The 25,962-nt window shown below is 34.8% G+C and overlaps 1 protein-coding gene and 1 long non-coding RNA gene across 2 annotated transcripts in view; both read right to left on the bottom strand.

Annotated features, from left to right (window-relative positions):
- LOC127508437 (uncharacterized) overlaps nucleotides 1–25,962 on the bottom strand; it is a 527,778-nt gene that overhangs the window by 80,138 nt on the left and 421,678 nt on the right. The gene's annotated exons all lie outside the window — the stretch shown is intronic.
- Nucleotides 23,521–25,175, bottom strand: tmem220 (transmembrane protein 220). The gene is made up of 6 exons (XM_051886333.1): nucleotides 24,970–25,175; nucleotides 24,856–24,885; nucleotides 24,701–24,761; nucleotides 24,211–24,334; nucleotides 24,062–24,121; nucleotides 23,521–23,957 (listed from the first exon to the last, which is right to left on the bottom strand). The coding sequence occupies exons 1-6, from the start codon at nucleotides 25,063–25,065 to the stop codon at nucleotides 23,825–23,827; spliced, it is 504 nt and encodes a 167-aa protein (XP_051742293.1). The 5' UTR covers nucleotides 25,066–25,175; the 3' UTR covers nucleotides 23,521–23,824.

Genomic DNA, 25,962 nt, shown 5'->3' with positions numbered 1-25,962 from the left:
CTTCCACCGCCAAAGGAGAGACACTGGGTCTGGCAGGTAAGGGGAGAGATAAGGCAGAGCCCGTCTCTCCCCCCTCTACCAGATCCATTTGTGATCCCCACGAATGCAGCCTCCGCTGTGCCTCAGCAGCAGCGGGACCAGATCCGCGGGGAACACTCGCCGCGGCACCCTCCTCAAAGAGCGCGCGGCGTGATCTTAATACTCTGAGAGTGAGCCGCTCGCAGTGTACACAGACAGCCCCCTCGAGAGCTGCCTGTGCATGCTCGACTCCCAGGCAAACAACACACATCTCGTGTGTGTCCCCACCCGAGATGAATCGCGTGCAGGGAGGCACACACTTGATGAACTGCTGCTTGTTCATTTTTTCCGCCATTATATATATATATATATATATATATATATCGTGTCTTGTGAGTGCTTTTGAAACTCTTGTCCTCAGACGAAGAGATCACTGTGAGCAGAAAACGGGACAGACAACACTAAATAAGACAAACAAGATACAGAGAGCGCTTGCTGAAGACAACAGAAGCTAGCGTTCTTTGTTCTGGGTATGCTTTATAGTTTCCTGGTCCGTGACGTCACCCGCCTCTGACGTCTCGTCTCATCATTGGTTGGATACAGAAGTGCTTCACGACGCAATCACGCAGAGGGTTCCCATCACGTCATTCGACGTAGCGTCGATAGTTCCCACGAAAGGGAACTTCTTTTTTTCTCCCAATACTTTATTTTTCCTTTGCAATTCTTCATTTTTGTTTGCAAAACAACGTTTTTTTTGCTCAATACTTTTTTTTCATTTGCAAAATGTATTTTATTTTGCAATACTTTATTCTTTTGCAAATATATGCGGAATTGTTTTGACTCCATAGGACAATACCCACTTTATTTGGATCAACTTGCTGCTCTGAATCACAACCTGTAACTATGATGAATTACTGATGTATATATTTTCTACCAGGTGTTCAAAATACGTAGTTTTTTTTGTTTTATATTGTATAAGTCTCCAGCTAACCGGCTAAGTCGTGTTATCACTGTCTTACTGAAATACTTCTGCTAATCAGCTGTGGGCCACTATTACCTGAAAGTGTGCCAGTTAATGCAAATTGTCTGTCATTCTTACTACTTTGAGTAATGATAAAGGATGGAGCAAGATTTGTTTTACAAACTTTAATGTTATATCAGTTATTCATGTTGGTGCTCAGCTAACATATGCTCTGTATTGATACAGTTAATGATACAGTTCCCACATGTGCACCGCAATAAATTATAAATATACACATTGGTTTGTTGATGGACATACACTTGATAATGCTTATGGTGAAGATACAGTTGCAACATCTCATAACATACGACAAACTGAGTAAAAACTTATCACTGAGAAACGTCCTGCTCAAGTCATCCATGTGATGGGGGTTCGGGTTGAATTCTTCCAATGTTTCATCATCAAACTCGTGCTCGAATTGATGTAGTCAAATCGACACTATCCTTACTGTCCTTACAGTGTGTACAATCGCTGAGGATTTAGGAAGCCTCTGGAGCTGAGATTCATGTAATGGCCATTTTGTTTCCGACACGCGCTGTAACCAGTATAGACCAATCAAAACAGACTAAGCCGTCTGACCAATCAGAGCGGAGCAGGCTCGCGGAAAGGAGGGGTGTTTGTGTGTGTGTGATAAAAACAATATATGTTTGCACAAATAAACAATATTCTGGCTAATATAGAAGGAAATTTACCCCATAACCCCTGTGTTCAGTAACTGTTGTCTGTGTTTCACAGGTTTCTCTGCTTTACAAATAATGGTGTTGATTCTCTGTGTTTCTGGATCTGGATCTGCGCTTCTGCTCTGTTGTCTGATCTACTGCAGAACACAAAATGGTACAAATATTCTTATTTGCTGTAGTTAATTTGGGTATTGAAGATTAAGAGGAAGTAGAGAAGAGAAGCAGTATATGTTAATATTGTAGAATAGCCTTAGTGAGGCTTAATCCCAAATAGTCAGACTTTCACATGATCAATATGATATAACAATAACAGACCAGCCCACAATATAGTTTAACTCATTTATAACAGTCACAGCGAAAGGTTTCAAAAACAACACAAAATGACTAAATGAGTGGAAAATGGTGAAGGACATTGAGGTCTTAGTCTGAAGGGTGCAGATGAGTTTTGATTCTTCTGTATAATCATTACAACAAAACAGTACGTAACATTGTGCTATTTACTTACTACTTACTACTAAATGCCTTAAAACTCTTTTAAATAAAAAAATTAAAAAATTCTTGATGAGGTGCATGAAAAAAAGTGCATGTAAATTTGTTTACATCTAAAGCATGTAAACAACTGGAATAGGTTGACAGAGAAGGTAGAACACAACAGCTTCACAGCAACGTAAAGACAATACCTGAACAAAGAACTGAGGGAACTAATGGCATAAATACACAAGTAAACAAGGAAATAATCAAAGAGCCGATGAGTAACTATGGAAACAAACTAGTAACTAGAACAAAGGAAACAGGAACATGACAGGAAAACAAACTTAAGGCCATGTTCACACTGTCAGTTTTTGGAATTGACAACCGCATTTACTTACAGGTGTTTGAAATGTCTCATTCACACAGCAACTTACAGTAGCGTCTGGAACACTGTCTGTATGAACGTGCAATGAGAGTCAAGCCCATATTCTCTTACTAGTAACCATAATGACAATGACCAATGTAATATTAAAGATGGCGACGTCCATAAAACTGAAAAGTATTATCTTTTTTGACATGACGAGAAAAATTGAACCGCGAGTTCATCCATCAAAACTTCATTAACCAACAGCAGCATGTAAACATGTGCTAGCCGGAGTCTTTAAACATTGCACTTGTGTGTCACGTCCTTTGCGGGAGACCGACGTCTCGCGCATAACACGCCATTTGAATTTGGAAAAGAAACACAAAACTGATGGGAGCCGCTCTGGTGGAAAACAGTGACTGGATCTAACACCTTCAGATGACACACAGCTCATATCTCTGCCGCTGTAAGTTACCGAAAGTGAAACCACACACAAAACACTTTAGAAGAGCGGCTCTCTTGCACTGTATGACGTGACAGACAACTAGTTGTCCAGTCCTGTTCCGTTCACACAGAGTGGATTTTCTGAGAATGCGGTTGTGAGTCCTGAAAATAACCATACTGTGTGTGAACATAACCGTATTAAGGACTCAAATACAGGACTGACAACCGTATTCTGCTGCTGTGTGAATGTGGCCTAAGTCTAAGGAAATGAAACTGAAACTAAGGCCACGTTCACATAGCAGCAGAATACGGTTGTTAGTCTTGTATTTGAGTCCTTAATACGGTTATGTTCACACACAGTACGGTTATTTTCAAGACTCACAACCGCATTCTCAGAAAATCCACTCTGTGTGAACGGAACCGTACTGGACAACTAGTTGTCTGTCACGTCATACAGTGCGAGAGAGCCGCTCTTCTAAGGTGTTTTGTGTGTGGTTTCGCTTTCGGTAACTTACAGCGACAAAGATATGAGCTGTGCGTCATCTGAAGGTGTTAGATCCAGTCACTGTTTTCCACCGGAGCGGCTTCCGTCAGTTTTATGTTTCTTTTCTAAATTCAAATACCGTGTCATGCGCGAGATGTCGCAAAGGACGTGACACGCGAGTGCAACAGTTAAACACTCCGGCTAGCACATGTTTACATGCTGCTGTTGGTTAATGAAGTTTGAATGTATACATTTGCGGTTAAAATGGTATCTTGTCATGTCAAAAGTGATGAGACTTTTCAGGTTTATGGACGTCGCCATCTTTAATATTACGTTGGTCACTGTCGTTATGGTTACTAGTAAGATAATACGGGCTGGACACTCGTTGCACGTTCATACAGACAGTGTTCGAGATGCTACTGTAAGTTGCTGTGTGAACGAGACATTTCGAGACTCACACCTGTAAGTAAATGCGGTTGTCAATCCCAAAAACTGACAGTGTGAAAGACTGAATGTCACAATTACAATTTTTCTTTCACTTTTGGTATATTTCTCAAATCATCCTTAATATTTGCAAACCAGTAAGTGCATTTCTCAATACTATTTGTATAAACAGCAGAACACAATGGATTACCTGCAAAAGCCTGTAACATGCTCCGAATCCTTAGTTCATCTCGCAAAGTATTTAAGTCAATGAACACAATGAGCGCCATCAGAATGACAAATCCATGTGTCATTGTTCACTCCTTAGCCATGTTGTCAATATAACAGTGTACTATGTCAGTATTTCCTGATGTAAACTATGGCTTTGATACCAAAAAAAGTGCACAAGGCTTTTTCTGTATGGCATTTTTCAACAGTACAATAGACATAGAATATATATATATATATATATATATATATATTAATGTCTTTCACTCTTTTCTCTCCCTTCTGGTCCACCACATATCCTTACTCCTCTTCTTTTTCCCTGCTGTTGTTGTTCCTGTTTGCTTTGGTTGATCTACTGCTTTACATTTCTGTGTCATTAGTGAAATTCAGGATTCACCTGTGCAATTCATCAATTCAGGACACATTTACAAAAAAAAGGCTAATAGACATGCATAGAAAATATGATTGACAGAATATGACAACTAGTTCAGTCATTTTGCATTTAATGACTTACACTTTGACCTAATTATGTTTATGTGAGGAAAGACTTTCAACAGAGAACCAGTAAAATATATTTTGTTTAACATGACATAAGCCATTTATAATCTAAGAAACAACAGACAGTTGTACTTAATTGCATTAATGTACAGACAGACAGACAGACATTTTGGGGGCAAAACATGTAGTTCATATTTTTATCCTATTGTTTACTATATTTATTTGATTGGTCAGTGTCATTGTGGGTTTTGGTTCTTTTGCTGTTGTAGGCTAAAAGGACTTTTCAAAAAACTGAAATTGATATCAAAGTGATATGGACATGTAATGCGGTCAAGACCTGCTTGGAACTACTTTAGCCATCCATTTCCCTGAAAATAATTGCACACCTTAGAATGAACCAATCAGATTCAAGCATTCAACAGCCCCTTAGTAAACAGTAATAATATATATGTATATATAAAATGTAAGAAAAGTATTAACATCATCCATTCTCATTAAAGTGCCTAAGTTGCAGAGTTGGACAAAGTACACAACTCCATTACTTGAGTGAAAGTACAGATACTACTGGTCAAATATTACTCCATTACAAGTGAAAGTTGTAAAGACAGATTTTTACTTTAGTAAAAGTACAGAAGTACTTGCTTTTAAAAGTGCTTAAGTATCAAAAGTAAATTTCCTTTTTTATGTCAAGGCATTGTTTATTATTGTTGTGTTGCTGTGTGAAAGCACACTGTGCCATCATGGTGGTTTAAGCTAGTCAGTGATGCTCCATTCGACATGCTTACATACGACTACTTTGCACTTATATAAATGCTTGTATAAAAGTTACAAATCTTGTATTCAAAGTCGAAATCATACTAGAAAAGAAAGGTTTCTACATTGTGTTTATTTGACAAGACTTTGCTAAAACATATTTCTGAAACCTTATCTGTGCGTTAGCGGTGTATCCACAAGGCTAAGGCAACTTGGCAGGCAAATCCATAAAAAAATAATTTGACTGACCATACTTCATACTGAAACTTTAGCTCTAAAAGCACAGACAATTTCCATTTTAAGCTTTCACCAGAAATTAAAAGTTTAGATACCTCAATATGTTTCCACAGGTTGGACGGCGAGTTTTTGAAAGCTGTGATATGGTTCATTTTAGGCAAACAAAGCAAACATTTAAAACGAAACAAATCTTTAATCTTCAGAAAACTGAAACATACTTTCTAAGTATGGCCATGGGTGTGCCGAGAAACCGTCTTCCTCCATTTTGCCATCAACTGATCAGTGTTCAAAAAATGCTGGGAAATAATTTTTCGTTTTAGAGAAGAAAAAAAATCACCCACTGACTTTCAAAGTTTCTACATAGTAATGACTCTGGAGGACCATGATAGAAATGTAGTGGAGTGAAAAGTATGATATTTGTCTTTCAAATGTAGTGAAGTTAAAGTATTGCAGTGTGAGTGTGTGAAAGGTCCAGAAAGTAATGAAACAATCTGTCCTTGTATCTTGATGATACAGTTTGTGTGAGATTCGTTTGTGTGATCAGTGACACTGAGAGCAGCAAGTAGAGTTTAGGAAACCTATTTGAAAACAATCATTGTTTTTGCAATTCCCATTGGTGCTGCTGATAGTGGAGAAATGATACAATTCATATTTAAATTCAGATTTGATCTTGTGATCAGGGGTTCAGCTTTCAGCTTCATAAAGTTCAAAGTGCATCTGTTATCTTCTGCTAATCAATGTTGCTGAATTTAAAGAGTTATAGAAGAATAATTAACTGCAACTCTGACTAAAATGTTGTCTCTCAAAACACAGATCTGTGTGTGTTTCAATTTTCTGGTATTACAGTATGTAAAAAATAATTTTCCCTCCTCAAGATACTTCACATTAGAAACAAACTGTCTTTTCATTTGCAGGGTTCACTGTGTCACATTCTCAAGACACACTTGTTCCTCTGGGATCTTCAGTGGTTTTGCGCTGTTATAGTGTAAAACCTTTTCAAGTGGAGGATCTGAAGGTGGAATGGAGAAGAACAGACACTAAAGCTCTGGTTCATCTGTATCAAGATGGTGAGAGTCAAGCAGGGAAACAGCAGCAGGATTATCATGATAGAGCTCATTTCTTTACTGATCAGATTCAACATGGAAACTTCTCCCTCCGTCTGGACAATCTAAGAGCTGAAGATAAAGGAGAATACACATGTAAAGTTTACAGTCAGCAGGACTGTGTGTTTTCAACTCAGATTACTTTGGAAAAAAAGGGTAAGTGAATAGATGAATAAAAGTTGATGCAGTTTTAACCATTATATCACTATAAAATTGGTCTTGACAGACTTTGCCGTAAAGCAAGTTCAGTCATAAAATGCCATAGTTTAAGTAAATAAGCCCATCAAACATGCAATGGCCCAAAAACGTGTTTCAGCACTTAAAGCACAATTTAAACATCATAAGAACTATGAACATGTTCCACAAATGCAAATGACTGAATATTTATATCTTGGTTTTCAACACATCTATTGTCTTAACATTTCAAACCACATTAACTTTAACCACATTAAACATAAAATTGTTTTGCTTAAATGGGTCATGAACCAAGAAATCAAATTTACCTCGATCTTTTGACGTATAAGAGGTCATTGTAGTATAAAAATATTTTCAAACTCAAATCATCCTTGTTAGTCCAACAGCTTTTATTGAAACCAAGCTCAGAAGATGACTCGTTTCAGATTTTGTCACATTATGACGTAATAGTGTGATGAAAGACCACTTCTGCAGAATCAGATCAAAGCCTACTTCTCCTACTTCTCTGTCATTCATCCAGTTTCGGTTTTCAATCCAATCAAGTGTTTACACATGCAATCGTACAGATTAGAAAAGGTTTAAACCACTTCTCCCACGCCGGTTGGAATACAATGCTTCATGTAAACGCATGTAATGATTTCTGATATGTAATTAATTATTTAACATCAGACATTCTTTGTCTCAGAATAATTGATAATTGAATAAATGATCACAACTTGTAATAATTGTTTAACGAGCTCATTGTTTCTGCCTAAAATTAATAGGTACATGTTAGCTAACTGCATGATTTATATTATCTTGAACTGCACATTGTTGAAATATGGACATTACTTGATACCTCTGATAACAGATCACTCTAAATTGTAATGTAGAAACATGCATTTTTTGTAAAGCAGCTTTATACAAATAAAAATGAAATAAAAATGAAATAAAAAAAATTAAAAAAATCAAGGCAGTGACTATACGGTTATTGTAACATTGTTTCTCTTAGTAGCATGAACATAATCTGTCATTTTAAATTGTGATTAAATTATATACAGAAAGCGATCAAAGAATGCTTCCTTTATTATTACTGGAGCTGTCAATCAAACAGCGCGAGTTTATCAGTGACTGAGTTCTGGACACTTGCCAAAACTCCCATTATAATCAATGACGGTGTCTACACTGAACAATGAATCTCTTATTTACATCATGTTATGATGAAAGCATTCGTGCAGAAATCGAGTAGCAACGACGAGATCGCTGCATTCACGCATTCAACAGACATGTCTGTCATCGGCTAAAATGCTCAACGCTGCAAACCTTTCATGAGATGGGAGCAGATTTAAATATAGAGCTACAATCAACACTTTTCATGATTAGTTAATCTCGACAGCTTTATCAGTAAAAACGTGCTAAAGATTTACAGACAGTTCCACATGTAATACTTATTTCATATGCAAAGATGTCAGCCAATCACAGCAGTGGGTTTCACACTGAAGTCACACAGCAGACACGCCCCTTCAAACAGAGCGGTCAAATCAGAGGACTAACATCAGGGTAGAAAATAGCCTTTTATTTCTAAATTATGACAATTTTGATGTAAAAATCATATTAACGTTATAAGTGCACCTGAGAAAACATAAAATAATTTTTAAAAATGCAGTTCATGACCACTTTAATTTTTTTTTTTTCCCAATAAATGACACTTTCTTTGCTTTGATATCTACTGTATTAACATCCAGACATTTTTAAATGTGTCTTAAGTGTCCAGATACTCTTTTGTGGCTGTGGTACATTAACTGGTGTAATCGTTCAATTTAAAAGAAAAACAAAAATAGAAGAAATTTCTATCAGCACTAAAATGATCATTGATAATAGCTAAACAACAAATAATTTAATATAATTTTAATAGTTAAATAATGATTACAGAACATTTAACCTGTTACATTTTAAAGCTGTTGTTCACTTTGACTGAAACATTATTGTTTTTCTTTCTCCCTAGATTTTGATTTCTCTTCGATATTAGAGGGTAAGTAAGCAGATAAAACAGAAATGAAGACTGAGCCTAATCAATACATGATTTTATTTGGTTGATTATTTACAGTATTAAATTTGTATTATCACATAACTAGTTAATGTAAATTCAGTCATAAATATAATTGTGAGATACTGTAATGCACCGCTGGTCTGATCATTACCTGGTGTAATTCTTTAGATAGTAAAGGATCTCCTCCATGAACTCTGAACATGTATTCCTGGACGGGATAGTACATGTTTTATTCACCTCTAATATTGTCTTGCATTAGAGATAGAGTTGGGTATATTTAGAATTTTAGCGATTCTGATTCTTCTTATCGATTCTGATTCTTATTGATTCCTAGTTTCCATTCCAATCAGGTAAAAAAAAAAAAAAAAAAAAAATAGATATCATTCACCTTATTTGAAGTCTTTTTGCAAAACCCCTCATTGCAGCTGAATACCATGAACAAAAATCAAGGCTAAATTACACAAGTAACTTTAGCCTATGATTTTAACATAAATACCACATAACTAATATAAATTACAAGTGTTAGTAAAGACAAGTGAACACTCAGTAATGACAATTTTGATGTAAAAATCATACTAACGTTATAAGTGCACCTCAGGAAACATTATAAAATAATTTTTAAAAATGCAGTTCATCATGACCCCTTTAAAGTGTGCTTGTACATTTTTTTTTTTTTTTTTTTTTATCAATAAATGACACTTTCTTTGCTTTGGACATTTTTAAATGTGTCTTAAGTGTCCAGATACTCTTTTGTGGCTGTGGTACATTAACTGGTGTAATTGTTCAATATAAAAGAAAAACAAAAATAGAAGAAATTTCTATCAGCACTAAAATGATCATTGATAATAGCTAAACAACAAATAATTTAATATAATTTTAATAGTTAAATAATGATTACAGAACATTTAACCTGTTACATTTTAAAGCTGTTGTTCACTTTGACTGAAACATTATTGTTTTTCTTTCTCCCTAGATTTTGATTTCTCTTCGATATTAGAGGGTAAGTAAGCAGATAAAACAGAAATGAAGACTGAGCCTAATCAATACATGATTTTATTTGGTTGATTATTTACAGTATTAAATTTGTATTATCACGTAACTAGTCAATGTAAATTCAGTCATAAATATAATTGTGAGATACTGTAATGCACCGCTGGTCTGATCATTACCTGGTGTAATTCTTTAGATAGTAAAGGATCTCCTCTATGAACTCTGAACATGTATTCCTGGATGGGATAGTACATGTTTTATTCACCTCTAATATGGGTTTGTCCTGCGTTACAGATAGAGTTGGGTATATTTTGAATTTTAGCAATTCTGATTCAGATTCTTCTTATTGATTCCTAGTTTCCATTCCAATCAGGTAAAAAATAAATAAATAGATATTCACATTTATTTGAATCTTTTCGCAAAACCCCTCATTGCAGCTGAATACCATGAACAAAAATCAAGGCTAAATAACAATTACACAAGTAACTTCAGCCTATGATTTTAACATAAATACCACATAACTAATACAAGCATTAGTAAAGACAAGTAAACACTCAGTAATTAAATTTGAAATAAATAAATAAATAAAAAAACAAATTAGCAATAGCACAAATAAATACAACTGAACAAAGATACAAATGAAATAGACAATGATTTAAGATTTTCAGGTAGGTCTTATATTCATATACAGAAACTGTAATGAAATGTAAAGTAACACTGCATTTTATAAATAAAATATACATTACAAATATAGTTTCAAAAGTTGTTCAGTCAAGGTCAGCAAGTTTGATTAATGTTAATTACACAGACAGGATTATTAGTCTGCTGTCACTTTAAGACTGAATGCGCGGATCCAATATACTGTTACACATGCGTTTTCTTTCTCAACTGTTCACGTTCACTGAAAACCAGGTTCACACTGCAGGATTTTGGCCACAATTTGATCATCTGAGGCAATTTTTGCAAATCCTAAAAGATTCCTCTGATCTTATGCTAAAATCTGTAGTCTTTGATCGCTAGTTTGACATGTTCACTGACAGCCGATTAATGAATCACTGTTGCGATCACATTTTACCTCCGATGAACAGTCCTGCAGTGTGACTTCTGCTACGACGACATTGTATTCGTTTTTCAAGACAAGCCATGATAAAAATTAATGCTACAGATTTCTTTGTTAGCCATCATTTCAATCCCGCATATACTGTAATGCAGCTCACAGTCACCGCACGTGATGAGTCTTCTTGTGTGCATCCGTTTTTAACATGTTTTGACTGTCGTACTGGTCTGACATTAATGACAGCTGACATGAGGATCATGTTTGTTCAGTCTGACAAGCAACAGTCATAAAAGACTATTATAAATACAGTACAGTGTGCACCCGGCTTAAGTCAAAACCGACTGTTTACAGATTTTTTGACATAATTATGTGTGTATTTGTCCGTTCAAGTGCAAGAAGATGTCAAAGAGGTAACACCTTAGAATACTGTTCATTAATGAATAACTACAGCAATGCTCATTTAGCTCTTGGCTTAATATAAGCCCTGTCTGTGAAACCAGGCCATAATATTAAAGTGTATATGGTGTTTCAATGGTTTTTATGGAAGTGGAACAGGAAATCAAGGGTAACACGGATACGACATCATTGACAGGTGACACAATGACATGGTCCGTTACACTGGTTAAAACTGTGAATTTCTCTGGATTTAAACGTTGTTGGAAACATTTGGCATAATGTAAGTACAAAAGTCAAAAAAATATAAAACACTGTGCAAGTGGTTTTTGGATATTTCAATGCAAAAATCTTACTTATTGTGCCTTTAAATACAATATTATACATGTTATAAACTGAATAAGTTGCATATATAAAATATTACAATATAACTTTATTTAAAATAGTTTAAAAATAAACAAAGTGGGTCAAATCCAAGGAGCTCTAATTTTACACAAATAAAATGTTTAGGTTACTGTCTCTTAATAAATCAGCAGTAATTGATGTGATTGTATTGTTGTTTTCAAAGCTTATTTTAATTTTATTACTCATTTTATTCATTTTCGAGTACACAGAAAAATGAAGTAGTGATCACAAGAAAAGTTTCGATATACTAAACAAGAACATTTTCTCTGTTTCATGTTTCTTCCTGTGCATTTGTGGTCATCAGACAAATTAGCAGAGCAGAAGTGTGATCCAGATGCACCATGGGTACTTTTACAATAGCACTAGATGAAGTTGTTTAGTTATTATGTACATTTTAGTGGCATTTCTGCCAATAACAGACACTAAATGATTCCAGAAAATACGATATGATCAAATGTTGGAGAATAAAGTGAGAACAGCACTCACAACAGTACGGAAGTCCTAAGAGGCCATCGATTATTGTTATTTTTCTTTCTTGTTTTCTCGTAATCTCAACTTAATTTTCTTGTAATCTTGACATAACAAAACATATTTATCTTTTTTTGAATAATCAACTTTTCAAACTAAATCAATTGATAATTAAAAGAAAAGTGTGCATTATGCAGAAATACAGTAATTCTTGAATCTCAATACTGCATCATGTTTAAAATATTCACATTCACTTTTTTTTTTTTTTGCTTTAACAAAAGGTCACATTATGAGCAAAAGTGTTTTTTGTTTTTTTGTTTGTTTTTTTTACAGTGAAACTTTCCTCCGCGCTTCTGGTTGTTCCTCCGAGATCTTCAGTGGTTTTGCCCTGTTATTGTGATAAACATTTACCATCAAACGATCTGAAGGTGGAATGGAGAAAAGACGCTGCTTTAGTTCAACTGTATCAAGATGGTGAGAGTCGAGTAGAAGAACAACATAATGATTATCAAGATAGAGCTCATTTCTTTACTGATCAGATTCAACATGGAAACTTCTCCCTCCGTCTGGACAATCTGAGAGCTGAAGATGAGGGAAATTACACATGTAAAGTTTACAGCGAACAGAGATCTGTGTTTTCAACTAAAGCTACTTTGAAACCGAGACTACTTGGTAAGTGAACATACAGTCATGGTCAAAAGTATTGGCAGTGACATAAATTTTGTTTTACAAAGTTTGCTGCTTCAGTTGCTGTGGTGTTGATTCACATTGTTTCTAGATTATTGTGCAGAGTGTTAAGATGCATTTTAAATCATTACAAAAAGCTTAATTGGACAACAAAAAAAGAAAGAAAAGAAAAGAAAGAACTTTATCACAAAAACTTCACTTTTTTTAGCCCTGACACTAAATGACCAGAAACATAATTTCACGAATCGAGTACTAGTCAGGAAAAATCACTCTATCATTCTGAATGAATTATAAGAGCAGACTGATTGCTATATAAAAAGAGGGAAGAAGTGCTTCCAGTCATTGTGTTCTTGTGTTAGCAATGGTAACCTCCAAAGAAAGACATGCAGCCACCATCGTTTTGCTTCAAAATAGCCTTACATGCAAGGACCAGATTGTTCTGATCCAGGAGCAGTTTGGTGATGATCCGTGCATTTTCCAGCATGATGGAGCAGCATGTCACAAGGCAAGAATGATAATGAATTGGCTCAGAGATCATTACATTGAAATTTTGGATCCGTGGCCACGTAACTCCCCAGATCTTAATCCCATAGAGAACCTGAGGTCAATCCTCAAAAAGCCCACAGATTGTGATCAACTCCAAGCACTAATAAGGCAAGAATGGATCAGATTTGGCCCAGAAGCTGATATCCAGCATACCAGAGTGAATTGCAGAGGTTATGAAGAAGTCTCAACACTGTAAATATTGACTCTTTGTGTATATTGAATGTTTTAGCCAATAAAAGCTTTTAAAACGTATGAAATGCTTATCATTGTTTTCCAGCACAGAAACATGTGAAAAAAATCATCTCAAATGCAGAAGCAGCAAACTTTGTGAAACACAAAAATTGTACAGCCAATACTTTTTGCCATGAATGTACAACATCCTGTCCCTGTGTCGTTCTACCCCTGAGAGTGTGAGTGTGTGTGTGTGTGTGTGTGAGAGTGTGTGTTTGTCTTTGCAAATGCCTCTGATCAAAATGATATAGTTATTATATGATGTACAGTAGAAAGATAAATGAGAGGTATCTGAAATATAACGTCCCGGGACTGTCATGTAACACCGCCCTGCCCAACGGGCTGTCTTAAATAGTGAATTAAAATTCCTTCCTTGATTTGCATTGTTCACTCTCTTGACTTGTTGTAAAATATGATCACATATGTTTTTGATCCTGATGATGTTTCCGCAGTGAAGTTTAGCCGATGCTAACATTACTGGGCATCTTATATCCCCGGATCGGGCAGGTTATTTAATAAAAAATAACATTCAATTAAGAGATTACATGCGCCGTGGAGAATGTGCTGACACTCCTGTGTGAAAATGTTAAGAGGCACATGTATTTACGCCAGTATTTCAGTTCTACTCAGCCAAAAAAAGACAGGTCAGGATGAAGAAGATAGAAATTCATTGAAATTTCATTTCAATTAGAACCAAATGCATATTTGTATTGATGATTGTTGAATGTATGAAACAGTGTTTTGAAATGTTTCGACTCCTATCCAATTTTCTATATATAACAAAGGTTTAGTTAAATTCGTTTTTAGTTAAACTCGGGCTAGTTAAATTCATTTCTGCATGGCTACTAAAATCTGAAGAGTGCCTGCCTGAAGGGATATCAGGGACTTTGAAATTTTGTGAGCCCTGCTTTAAATAAAATATTGTCTTTGGCTGTATTAAAGTTAATTTTAATAATTAGCGTTTTTTTTTTAGTTTGAATGAGACTGATTAGGTAATATTATTATGAAATGTTTAAAAATTATTATGGATGAAAAGGGTGTATTTGTCATAGTTGTGTTCAGTTTTGAGTTTTCTGTTTTCTGTCATTGCTGTTTTCCTGCCTGCCTGAGTTCTTAAACCCGGGACACGCTGCACGATTTTCGGCTGTCCCAGACAAAAGATTGCCATCGTGAAACAATCATGGCGATTTCTGTGATCGTGGCTCTTAATCGGTGGTCCTATGTCGTACAGTGAGAGAGGTTCAAAGACGGCCGTTGTCAGAGTCTCGTGACCAAAGATAGACTGCAATATTTTCTGACAGTATCAGAAATTCAGCATGATCAACACACAGTGTGTTTGCTGAGAGACCTACATCTCCTGACCAGCCAATAAAAATGCGACATGAAATCAATATGTCATGGCTAAAACTTAAAACTGTTTACCTCAAGCTCTTTTCCCTTCCTCTTTTGTCGTTTTGTTTTTCAGCACACATAAAAACTGCAACTGCCAAACTGTGATTCAACATGATCTTTTTGTTTACCACTAGCGCATGTTGATGACGTTTTATTCATCTGTAGAAACTTGCATCGTAGCTCACGAGTCAACAGGTGTCATCATACAGTCTACATGCATGTCGTACCCAAGTTTAATAGATCCATGTCACACAGTGTGATTTGTAATGATCTTATAGGATTGCTAAAATCATGCAGTGTATCCCGGGCTTTAGTTAGTTACCTTGGTTACTCATTTGATTGGTCATTCTGTTTTCTAATTAGATCCCTTTGTTTGTTGTGCTTGGTTGTCGGTTCTCATTTATGCTTGAGTGAGGTTTGGTTAAGTTTATATTGTGCCTTTTGGTTTGGTTTGTTAATAAAGGACTGTTTGAATTCATCTTCTTCTTTGCACCTACTTACCATCAGCTCACCAAACCATGACAGTATTTCCTCATTTGTCAGCTGCTTTAGATAAAAAGTGTCTACTAAATGAATAAATGTAAATGTATATGAAAATATTTAATTCAAACTTAATTTGCTCATTTAAAAAAGTTATTTTCTATTCTCTCTCTAGATTCATTCCTCCGTCTTCATCTGTCTCTAGTCGTCTGTCCAAATATGATCATGTTTTTTGCTTTTGTCTTCTGGGGTGTTTCTGAAGGTGAGTGTTTCTAATCATTATATATCAATACAAATTAAAAATGACACTACACCATATTAATTAAGCGTACACTTTCATTTAATTAGTTTTGTATTATATTCAGTATCATATTTAAATAAAGTCTGTCCTCAGAAGCGTTACAGCAGTGATTGAAGCAGCATGTGTTTCATTTCACTGTCTGATGTGTTTTGTGTCCTCTAATGATGACAATCACACTCCTGAGATCTTTCAGTTATATGTATGTTTGATAATACAATGACAAGAATAAGTTTGTGAACACTTTGAAAAGATTTCTGCATTCATTACTGGTACTGATTTATTAAGTCACAGTTATAGACAAACACTATCTGACTTCACTAATAACACACAAAGAGTTGTACTTCTCAGAAGTGTATTGAAGACACAGAGTAATCATTGACAGAGCAGGCTGTCATTAGTAAGTGAACCTCTGTGTTTTACAACTTCACCAAAAGCTGATTGGAGTAAATGAAGGAGGTGAGATTGGAAGTGAGGGTTGAACAGATGCCCTGCTTTTAAATAAACGCACACAAAGCCAAATCTGTTTTTCTCAAAAAGATTGGCTAGTGTGAACTATGCTTCAATCCCAAAAGCTTTCACAGAAAACTCCACAAACTGTGAAAGTCTTTGTTCATGTGTCCACAATAAGAAAAACATTGAACAAGAATGGTGTTCATGAAAGGACAACCACTACTGTCTAAAAAAATAAGGAATGTCTCATGTTTGTCCAAAACTACCTGAAAGGTCCACAACACTGGTGAGAAAATATTCTGTTGACAGCTGAGATGGAGACAAAGGTTGAACTTTTTGGCTCTAATACACAAGGTTTTGTTTAGAGGAAACGGGCACAGCACACCAACACCAAAACCTCTTCCCAACTATGAAACATGGTGGAAGGAGCATCAAGGTTTAGTGCTGCTTTGCTGCCTCAGGATCTGGACACTGAAGGATCGATGAAATTAAAAGTGTATCATGACACTTTACAGGAGAATATCAGGACAGCAGTCCATGACTTCAAGCTTTAGAGAGGTTGGGTGATGCAACAAGACAATGACCCAAAGCACAGAAGTAAATCTACTGAAGACTGGATGAAAAAGGAGAAAATATGTGTTTTCCTGAGTCCTGACTGTAGCCAATTGAAATGCAGTGGCATAACATAAATAGGGCAGTGGTATCAAGACAACACAGAAATATTGATCAACTGAAACGTGTGTGGGGAAGAATGGTCCAAAATGTGTCGAAAGTCTTATAAGAAGCTGTAAGGAAACATTTAATGGAGGTTTTGCTGCTGAAGGAGGATCTACAAGTTACTAAATTCATTGGTTCACTTAGTTTATCCACCCTGAACTGTGAATGATTACTCAGTGTATTCAATATAAATGTGAAAAGTACTAAATTGTGTGTTATTAGTTTAGTCAGCTTGTGTTTGTCTATACTTGTGAGTTAAATTAATATCAGACCACATATAATCAATGCAGAAATCCAGATATTTTCAAAACATTCACAAACTTATTCTTGCCACTGTAAATCAATAACATCTCATGGTTAATATCTGTTTGTGTTTCAGGATCTGTGAATGAGATGGTCTGTTGTTGTGCTCTTTATTTTCTGAGACCTCTCCTGATACTCTGGGCGGCTCCATATATTAATAAGTTTACAGGTATGAGTCATTTGATCAGTTTATTAGAGATCAGAACATAAATCATAATACACAGATGTTTAGACTTCATATATAATCTTTGTGTGAATGATTTAACAAAAGAAAGTTGAATAAACCTTCAACATTAAACAGTCTTCAGTGTTTTGGTGGAATTTGTTTTTCAGTGTGTAGTTGTGTATGATATTGTGATTGTGATTATTATCTTTTCTGTTTTACAGACAAGATTAAAACATGGATTCTGAAATACAGTTATGTTGCAGATTATGTTGTTTTCTCAGTTGTTGCTTATTCAGGTAAACAAATACAAATATCAATCAACATTTATTATTATGAGCACATTAAAATGTACATTAACAGATGAGAAAAAAGTGTTTGTCAGAATTTGAATGTAGTTGATCTAAATATTATTACATAAATCATAACATGCAGAAACATTGAGCAGCTCTGGTGCAGGACAGGATTTATGTTAGTATGACAGATCTTATTACATGATCTTATTAATTTATCATCTGATCTACAGATGATTATCAATCTGCATCAACTGTCACACTAAAATATCATGTTACATTCACTTCAACTCAACTGAGTTTAAAATTACAGACAAATTATTCCTCATCATGAATGTGTTTATAATCTGCAGTCGGTGTTTACAGTGTCGATCTTCATTGATTATAATAACAGCAGCGTCTGTTTTATAGTTTAGTTAAATTATAGTAAAACAAGATGATTTACATAAAAACCCTCAGTTAAATGTTTTGTTCTTCTCACCTGTATTTATAGTTTGATTGATATTTGATAATATTTGTTTTTGTTTCTTTCTTCCAGCTCTTTTTGCGACTGCTTGGCAAAAACTTCTGAATTTTGCTGTATTTGACAGAGTCGTGATTATAGTCCTGTTTTCAGTAGTGTTTCTGTGCTGCTTCTGCAAAATCATTCACTGTAAGTATTTCTGAGATTTATTCATATGTCAGAAACAGAAACTGAGTGATGAGATGAAGCTGTTCATCAGATTCACTGATCTGAACTTCCTTCATGACTGGAATAATATAAATTACTTTCACACTAGATTTTGATACTGAAATACAAACATATTTTAATGTTCAGATCTGATGTTGTAGTTTAGAGTATTATAGAAATATTGATCTTTTCATTAAATATCATAATATAGTTTTTATTAGAAACATGAAGGTTTTTTTTAAGGTTATTGAATGACTTCATTACTGTTACTGATAATATGTTATAATATATGATTATGTGTTCAGTTCTTCTGCTTCTGTTGTTGATTTTATTGTTTATTGTTGTAAATTGTGTCGTTATAAATGATTCAAAACTGAATCAAATAAGATCTTAATAACTGAAAATGTTTCTCTTATAGTTTTAGTTACTCAGATTGGAAAGAAAAGAGGACGGATCATTAATATATTTAACCTCGTGGCTGATATGATCTTTGATATTCTGCCTACTTTACAATTCATCCTCCTGTTTTACACGTTTGGATCTGCTGGAGCAGGTGATTCATATTCATAATGATTTGAGTTTATTTTATTGATAGTTCAGATCAACACATTTGAACATGTTCATCTTCTCCAGTGTCACTTTAAAACACTCATTATTCACTCAAACTGATGTTCATGATGATTTACTGTGATCTGTTGATGTCTGATAATATCCAACATTAATATGATTTCTCTGTGTTTTTAGGATTCATCATTATCATCATTTTACCAATGTTTATGATGATGACAAATGACAGATGGTTTTATAGATGTCGAAGTGTCGGCTGTGAGTATTTGATGAATTCTGCTCTGATCTGTTTTAACTATTAATATCTCATATCTGATGATCATCAGTGATGAGAAACACGTTCCTCTGATCTGATTCACTGTAACTGTTTATATTAGAGTCATGTGATCAGTCACTGAATCACTTCATCACTTGATTTTTGTATTTACATTTACAACATTTATAATCTGCAGTCGGTGTTTACAGTGTCGATCTTCACTGATTATAATAACAGCGTCCGGATTATAGTTGAGTTACGATCCGGCGCTCAATGCATTGCTAGCGTGTTGCTAGGGTATTCTGTGTGGTTACTAGCTTGTTCCTATGCAGTTGCTAGGGTATTCTGTTTGGTTGCTAGCATGTTCCTATGCAGTTGCTAGGGTATTCTGGGTGGTTGCTAGCTACTTGCTATGTGGTTGCTAGGGTATTCTGTGTGGTAGCTAACTAGTTGCTATGCGGTTGCTAGGGTATTCTGGGTGGTTGCTAGCTAGTTGCTAGGCGGTTGCTAGGGTATTCTGTGTGGTTGCTAGCTTGTTGCTATGTGGTTGCTAAGGTATTTGGTGTGGTTGCTAGAGGTTACAGCTAGAGTTTACACACAATCAAGGGAATATAATGATCCAGGAGCACAAACACTAATTATTAATATGTATTTACTGTTTTGAGTAACTTCACTGATGATCAGATCAATAATCATGATTCGTTCATTGATTTCTGTTTAATCTCCAGCTGAAATGAATCATTTGATTCTTCAGTGATTTGAATCCTGATGATCAGAGTTCAGATGTTTCTCTGATCATCTTCACACTGAGAGTCTTTATTCAGTTTAACCTCTGATCTCTGATCAGCTCTATTTCTGTCATTAAATCATTCTCTCTCTCTCGTCTCTTTCAGGTTCAGATTCGGTCATAAGAACAGTGATGATGATCTTCACATTAGTGATGAATGCAGTGATGATCAGTGTTTACATAATGACTCTGGAGAAAACAACAGGTATGATCATATTTTCATAATGTTTGAAAATACAACATCATTGATCAAATATAAGTTTATTTTACAAAGTGTTTTCATGATAAAGTTCATTGGACACTTTTATATATAAGAGAAGTGATTGTTTATTTGATCAATCTACAGATCCTGTGGGATGGGGCTGTGTGCTGGTGTTCCTGCTGATACTCTGGACAGTTATGAAGTTCACAGATGCTACTTTCATTTTTCTCCGTTTTAATCGAGGTACAGTATTGATCATCATCTCTGTTTGATGTTTTTCTCCATCAGTTTGAGTTCATGTACAGTTAAATCCTTCAGTAGTTCATGATATTAAACCTGCAGGACCAGAAATATTAATCAGATTTGTGTGTTTAGAAGAGACACATTTTGAAGAAAAATATATCTGTCCTTGTGTTTTATTATTATTTTAGTTTTAATAGTTATAAATCTGATTCCTGATGGAAACGGCTGACAGACGCAGTGAACTGAATGTGACGCTCATCGTTATATCGATTGATCTCATTAATTAACAGTAATTATCAGTTGAATACATCATAGTTCAACACTGTAACATGATAAAATATGAATAACTGATAAACACAATCTGTATGAGAATGAAGGGCTGAAATCAATCATATCAAACAACAGATTAAATACAAACAGTTAATAAGAAATTAAACACTTAAATCAAGCAAACAAAGACTCATAAATCATTTTAAATGTATTTTTATGTTGTTCAGTTTTTCTGTGTATCTCTATAGTGGTTTTCAGTCATTTTCTCTAATAATTAAATAGTAATTAAACTAAAACATTGTTCTAGTGAGTATATAAACATTTTATGTCCCTGAAGTGAAACTGATGCAATAATTCTGCAGTTTATCTGATCTTCATATTAAACATTTAAACTTTCATTACAGATTTTCATCGTTTTGTCCCGATGTATGTGTTTGGATCAGTTGGTTTTATTTTACTGACCTCCGCTGCACTAATAACTGAACTGATACTGAAAACAGGTAAATGAACTTTGAGGAAAATATTTCCATAATAAAGTTTATGGTAAATAAATACTTTAAACACGTATTAATAAGAATCATTTTAATCTTGACTGAATACAGAAATACTTTGAAGTGTCTCACATTGAGGCAGAAATCATCATGATTATACAAATATAGACTGATTTTCTCAAATATTCTCGTGTTTTTCAGTGAATGGTGATCGTACGGTTGGAGATCTGAGATTCATCGTCTTTCCGGTTGAATGTTTCTTTGCCGTATCTGTGCTGATTTCAGGATTATTTGAATCCCGTGAGTATAAACCAGAACTGTTTCTATTACAAACCATCAGATCACATTTACATCACATGAGCTGATCTTCATCTGCTTTCTTGTCTCATGTTTTCTCTCAATCATTGTCTTTCTTCAGAACAAACACGATTCATCAGATAAATGATCAATCCTTTAGTTTCTGCTGTAGTTAAAGAGTCTGAAGTCGGATTCATTCACATGTTTAACACAGATTGTGTCTCTGTTTGTGTTGATTTGCTGCTGTTTGATTGACAGTGAGTGTTTAATAACTGAGAGACTCAAACACACTCACTATAGGTGTATCTGGACGCTGTTCATCTCAGACTCATAATAATCTAATAATAAAACTCGCTCCTGAAACTGTGATGATTGACACCATGGTAACCATAGCAACATTCTGGCATCTCTCATGTTTGATATTCGCTATTCTGAAATATTACAGCGACAAAAGACTCGTTATGTTCAGCATTTTTAACTAAATCACAGTCAACGGAGGCGTCGTGGAAAGGCTGCTTCACAGAGTGTTGCCATGTCCACTTATTATAAGCGTTTTTGGGCTTTTAGTTTAAGCGTGGCTCATAAAGCAGTTGAGTTTATGGAGTTATTAAAGTGAGCAGGTGCGGGTCGGGATATTTTGGTCTTGTTTTCAGCATAAAGCTTTTGGATTTTGTTTTGTTTTATTGTGGGCTTGTTCTTGTTCTAGTGAGTAATGAGTCGAGGCTCGTGCTGCTTTCCCTGTGATTCACCGCACTTACAGAAGAGAGACACATCTCCAATGCACGATAAAATACATCAACAACTAGTTGTTCAGTTCGGTTCTGTACACACTGTAAATACGGTCGTCACTACCTGTATTTTCCGAGAGTTGATTCAGTTGTAGAATGTGGTTTTTACTCCTGTATTTTACTGAACTGTGTGTGTACAGAACAGGATTAGACACTAAAAGATCTTTGTACTTGTCTCCATTATTGCAGCGTGTGTGAAGTGTTGACGTCCGTGTGTGTTGTAGTTCAATCTTTGTGTTTGTTTTGCTCTCTGGTTCATTCATGTCATTGATTGGGCTGCAGTATATCAGGAATCTTTCCATGTCGGTGTTTTAGGCAGCCATTAAATTCAGTTTTTAACTTGAAGTGGGTTAAATTTTTTACAGTGTCTTAAACCACTCAGAGTCACTATTAAAATCAAAATTTAATAAAAGTGACAACAGTTATTAAAATTACAAGTCATTTTTGAAGGTGAATGAGTAGTTATTTAATTTAATTTGAACCGAGAATGATCAGATTCAGACAGATCCACTAATGTCTTTTCTCTCTCTGTTCTGACTTTACAGAGATCAAAAACTGTCTGACGTCTTGTCAGGTTAGTATCATTTATAAAGCTGTGTTGATTTGAGATTTAAAACTGTCCTGCAACATCAGAAGACTTTAACTTCATACTACATGATTCTCCAAAACTATGAGGACGTGACATGGACACTGTTTAAATGACATGTCTTCTCTAAACACAGACGGCAGTGAGATCTAGACGAGACAGAAGATCACAGCAGAAAACAGAAGAAACAGAAGAAACACAAGAGATGAAACATCTGAAGACTGAAGATCAGGAGGAAACTCAGCCTGATTCAGTGGTGTCACAAACATGAGAAATGATTATTCCTGATTAATCTCGAACACTTCAAGACATTAAGGCACAATTTTCTGCAAATCTCTGACATTGATCAAGCTGAGTTCAGTGTAATGACGTTATTCATTGTTAATATAATGTGTTTTCTTAGTTTTGTAAATATATGCAGGATGTGATGAATTGTGTAACACTTTAACTTTGTATATATGTGATGTTGATTTATTTTTTAAACTTATTCTAGCTGTAAGCCGAGTTCAACAGTGTAAATAAAACAGAAACACTGAATATTTAAGCTTTTAGATGGCAGATCAGATCCTTCATTATGACATTATCTACATTATAAAAGCATTATGACACATGTAATGTTATTTACATTCAGATAAATGCAGGAGATTGAGAGAAGAAAGACAAATAACATTATCATCATGTTTGCGGCACTGGAGTTTGAAGAGTTTGTATTTCTACAATGTTTGAATTATTAAACATTTCTTTTAAGATCAACAGCTGCTGATCGTCTCTTATTATCAGTCCACTTCAGTAAAGTTGAGTTGATCTGGAGCTCAGATGTGGTTTCTTCAGTGTTTTGTCTGATCAGAGAGCAGTTGTACAGTGTTCAGGCCAGTGTTTCCTCAGCTCTGTGTTCATGTAGTAATAGATCCATGTGATGAAGGGAAACACAGAGATTCCCACAGCAGTGCAGATCCTCACGGAGCCGACAGGACTCCTGCAGGACATGAAAGAGATATTAATTCTCATAATACAGCTGAAAAACATTCATGCTGAATCACAGTCTTCAGAACAACATTTCTGCATGTTAAAAGCGTTTACCTTCCTGAATGTCTGCAGAGCAGCAGCCAGAAAACCGTCAGCAGGAGTCCACAACATTCCCTAAGAGCAAAGATTACACCGGTGAAATAAATCTGTTTTATTCCTCTAATGTGACTGAATCTTGGTTCAAAACTCTGAATTGTTGTTACCTTCCTTCTTCTTGCTGGAAAATGTCTGTAATTCCCTCCTTAAAAAGTTTCCAGCCCAGAATGAGCCCAAATGTAGAGGCGACAAGCACATGAAGATCAGCCATTCTCCTCCATAATAATAACTCTGGAGAGATGATAATTAATACATTTATAACTAGCATATAATCTCTTATGGCAGTCAAATGTGATTCAAATTGTATGTGAATAATGCACTAAGTCAGAAGTCATGTTTTGAAAGACTGAACAGACTGAAACTAAAGTGTATACTTACTGAATATATTGTCTTTGCACACTTAAGTTTGTTTTTATATAGTCTGTATTTATCGTCTCTTGTCTTTTTATTGTATAACACTGTGCTTTATTATTTCTAGTGTTGTAAATAAACAACAAATGTAAATAACTGTGATTTCTGATGTATTTCTACTTCAGTCCACTAGATGGCAGAATCGCGTCTCAGTTTGATTCATGAAAAACTTCTTCACTTTCTTACCTGTTATTTGTTGTTCACAACAAATCAAAAAGCACAATCCAGCTGGAACTGCATAACCAACCTGCAGAAATCATCATAAAACAATATCAGACCACAAACATGTTTTAGAGCAGCAGAAATAATGTTTCTCATTTAATGTGAGAGTGAAGCTCTACCATCCACAAAGCAGCATCTGGATCATTTATCTGAAGATAAACAAACAAATAAACGGTTAATTAACAATAATCACCTCATATGTACATGTAAGTACACCTGACAGTAACATTTACCTGCACGTAAGTCGCCAGCGAGAAAAACACTGACATGAATAAATTACAAACTCTCCAGATGATCTGAGAAAACGAGACTCTGATCTTGGTCTTCATTTGGACTCTTGTACATTTATTCAAATGAGTTTATTAACATCTCTCTGCACTAAACACACTGAACTTTATAACTACAGTTTTCCGGATATGACGACTGCAGGATGAAGCATTATGGGAAATGAAGTTCACGACACTGTTTCGCTCACAGGCCATTTGGATTCGCAATGCAAACAATAATCAAACAAACAGTTAATACATGTTTTATAATTATTATTATTTTTAAACCAGTAAAAGCTGATTATCACACTGGACACAGATAATGTAGTTACACACACTCATTAATCTAAATCATGAATCTGAGGAAGAGCTTTTGTTCACGAATGATTCATTTTATTTTCTATAAAGATAAAAACTTGTAATTAAATATTCTATTCTATTCTATTCTATTCTATTCTATTCTATTCTATTTTCTTTATTTTACTCTAAATGTTGTGTCATGCCAATAAAGGACATTTAATTTAAAATGAAATTATCTTTAGAGTCTCATATTCAACTGTTAATATCTGTAAAAGTATTCTTAATAAATTATTTAATGAAAAGGGATTTTTATTAAAAAAGTGTTCTTTAGTAAATTAGTATTTTATTTTATGTGGTATATGTTGAGGTGAATCTGAATCTCACAAAGCCCATCAAGAATACATTTAGGTTTCATTTAACCCCCAAATCAAAATAAAATAAAGAAAAAACAGTGTGAATAATGTTGTATATATAAAAATATATAAAGAAATTTTATATTATTTATTCAGTTTTAGTGATTGGGACACGTTTTGCCCTTGAGAACCAACCTGAATTCACCATATATTATTTTATTGTATATATTTAGTTTACTTTTATTTTATCCTTCATTATGCAACCTATATGTGATGTGTGTTGAGGTGAATCTCACGAAACCCGTCA

Source organism: Ctenopharyngodon idella, chromosome 3 (assembly GCF_019924925.1).
Source record: "Ctenopharyngodon idella isolate HZGC_01 chromosome 3, HZGC01, whole genome shotgun sequence".
In the NCBI taxonomy this organism is placed as follows: Eukaryota; Metazoa; Chordata; class Actinopteri; order Cypriniformes; family Xenocyprididae; genus Ctenopharyngodon; species Ctenopharyngodon idella.
Note: the sequence above shows the minus strand (reverse complement) of the source record. Positions and strands in the feature narration are given on the sequence as shown.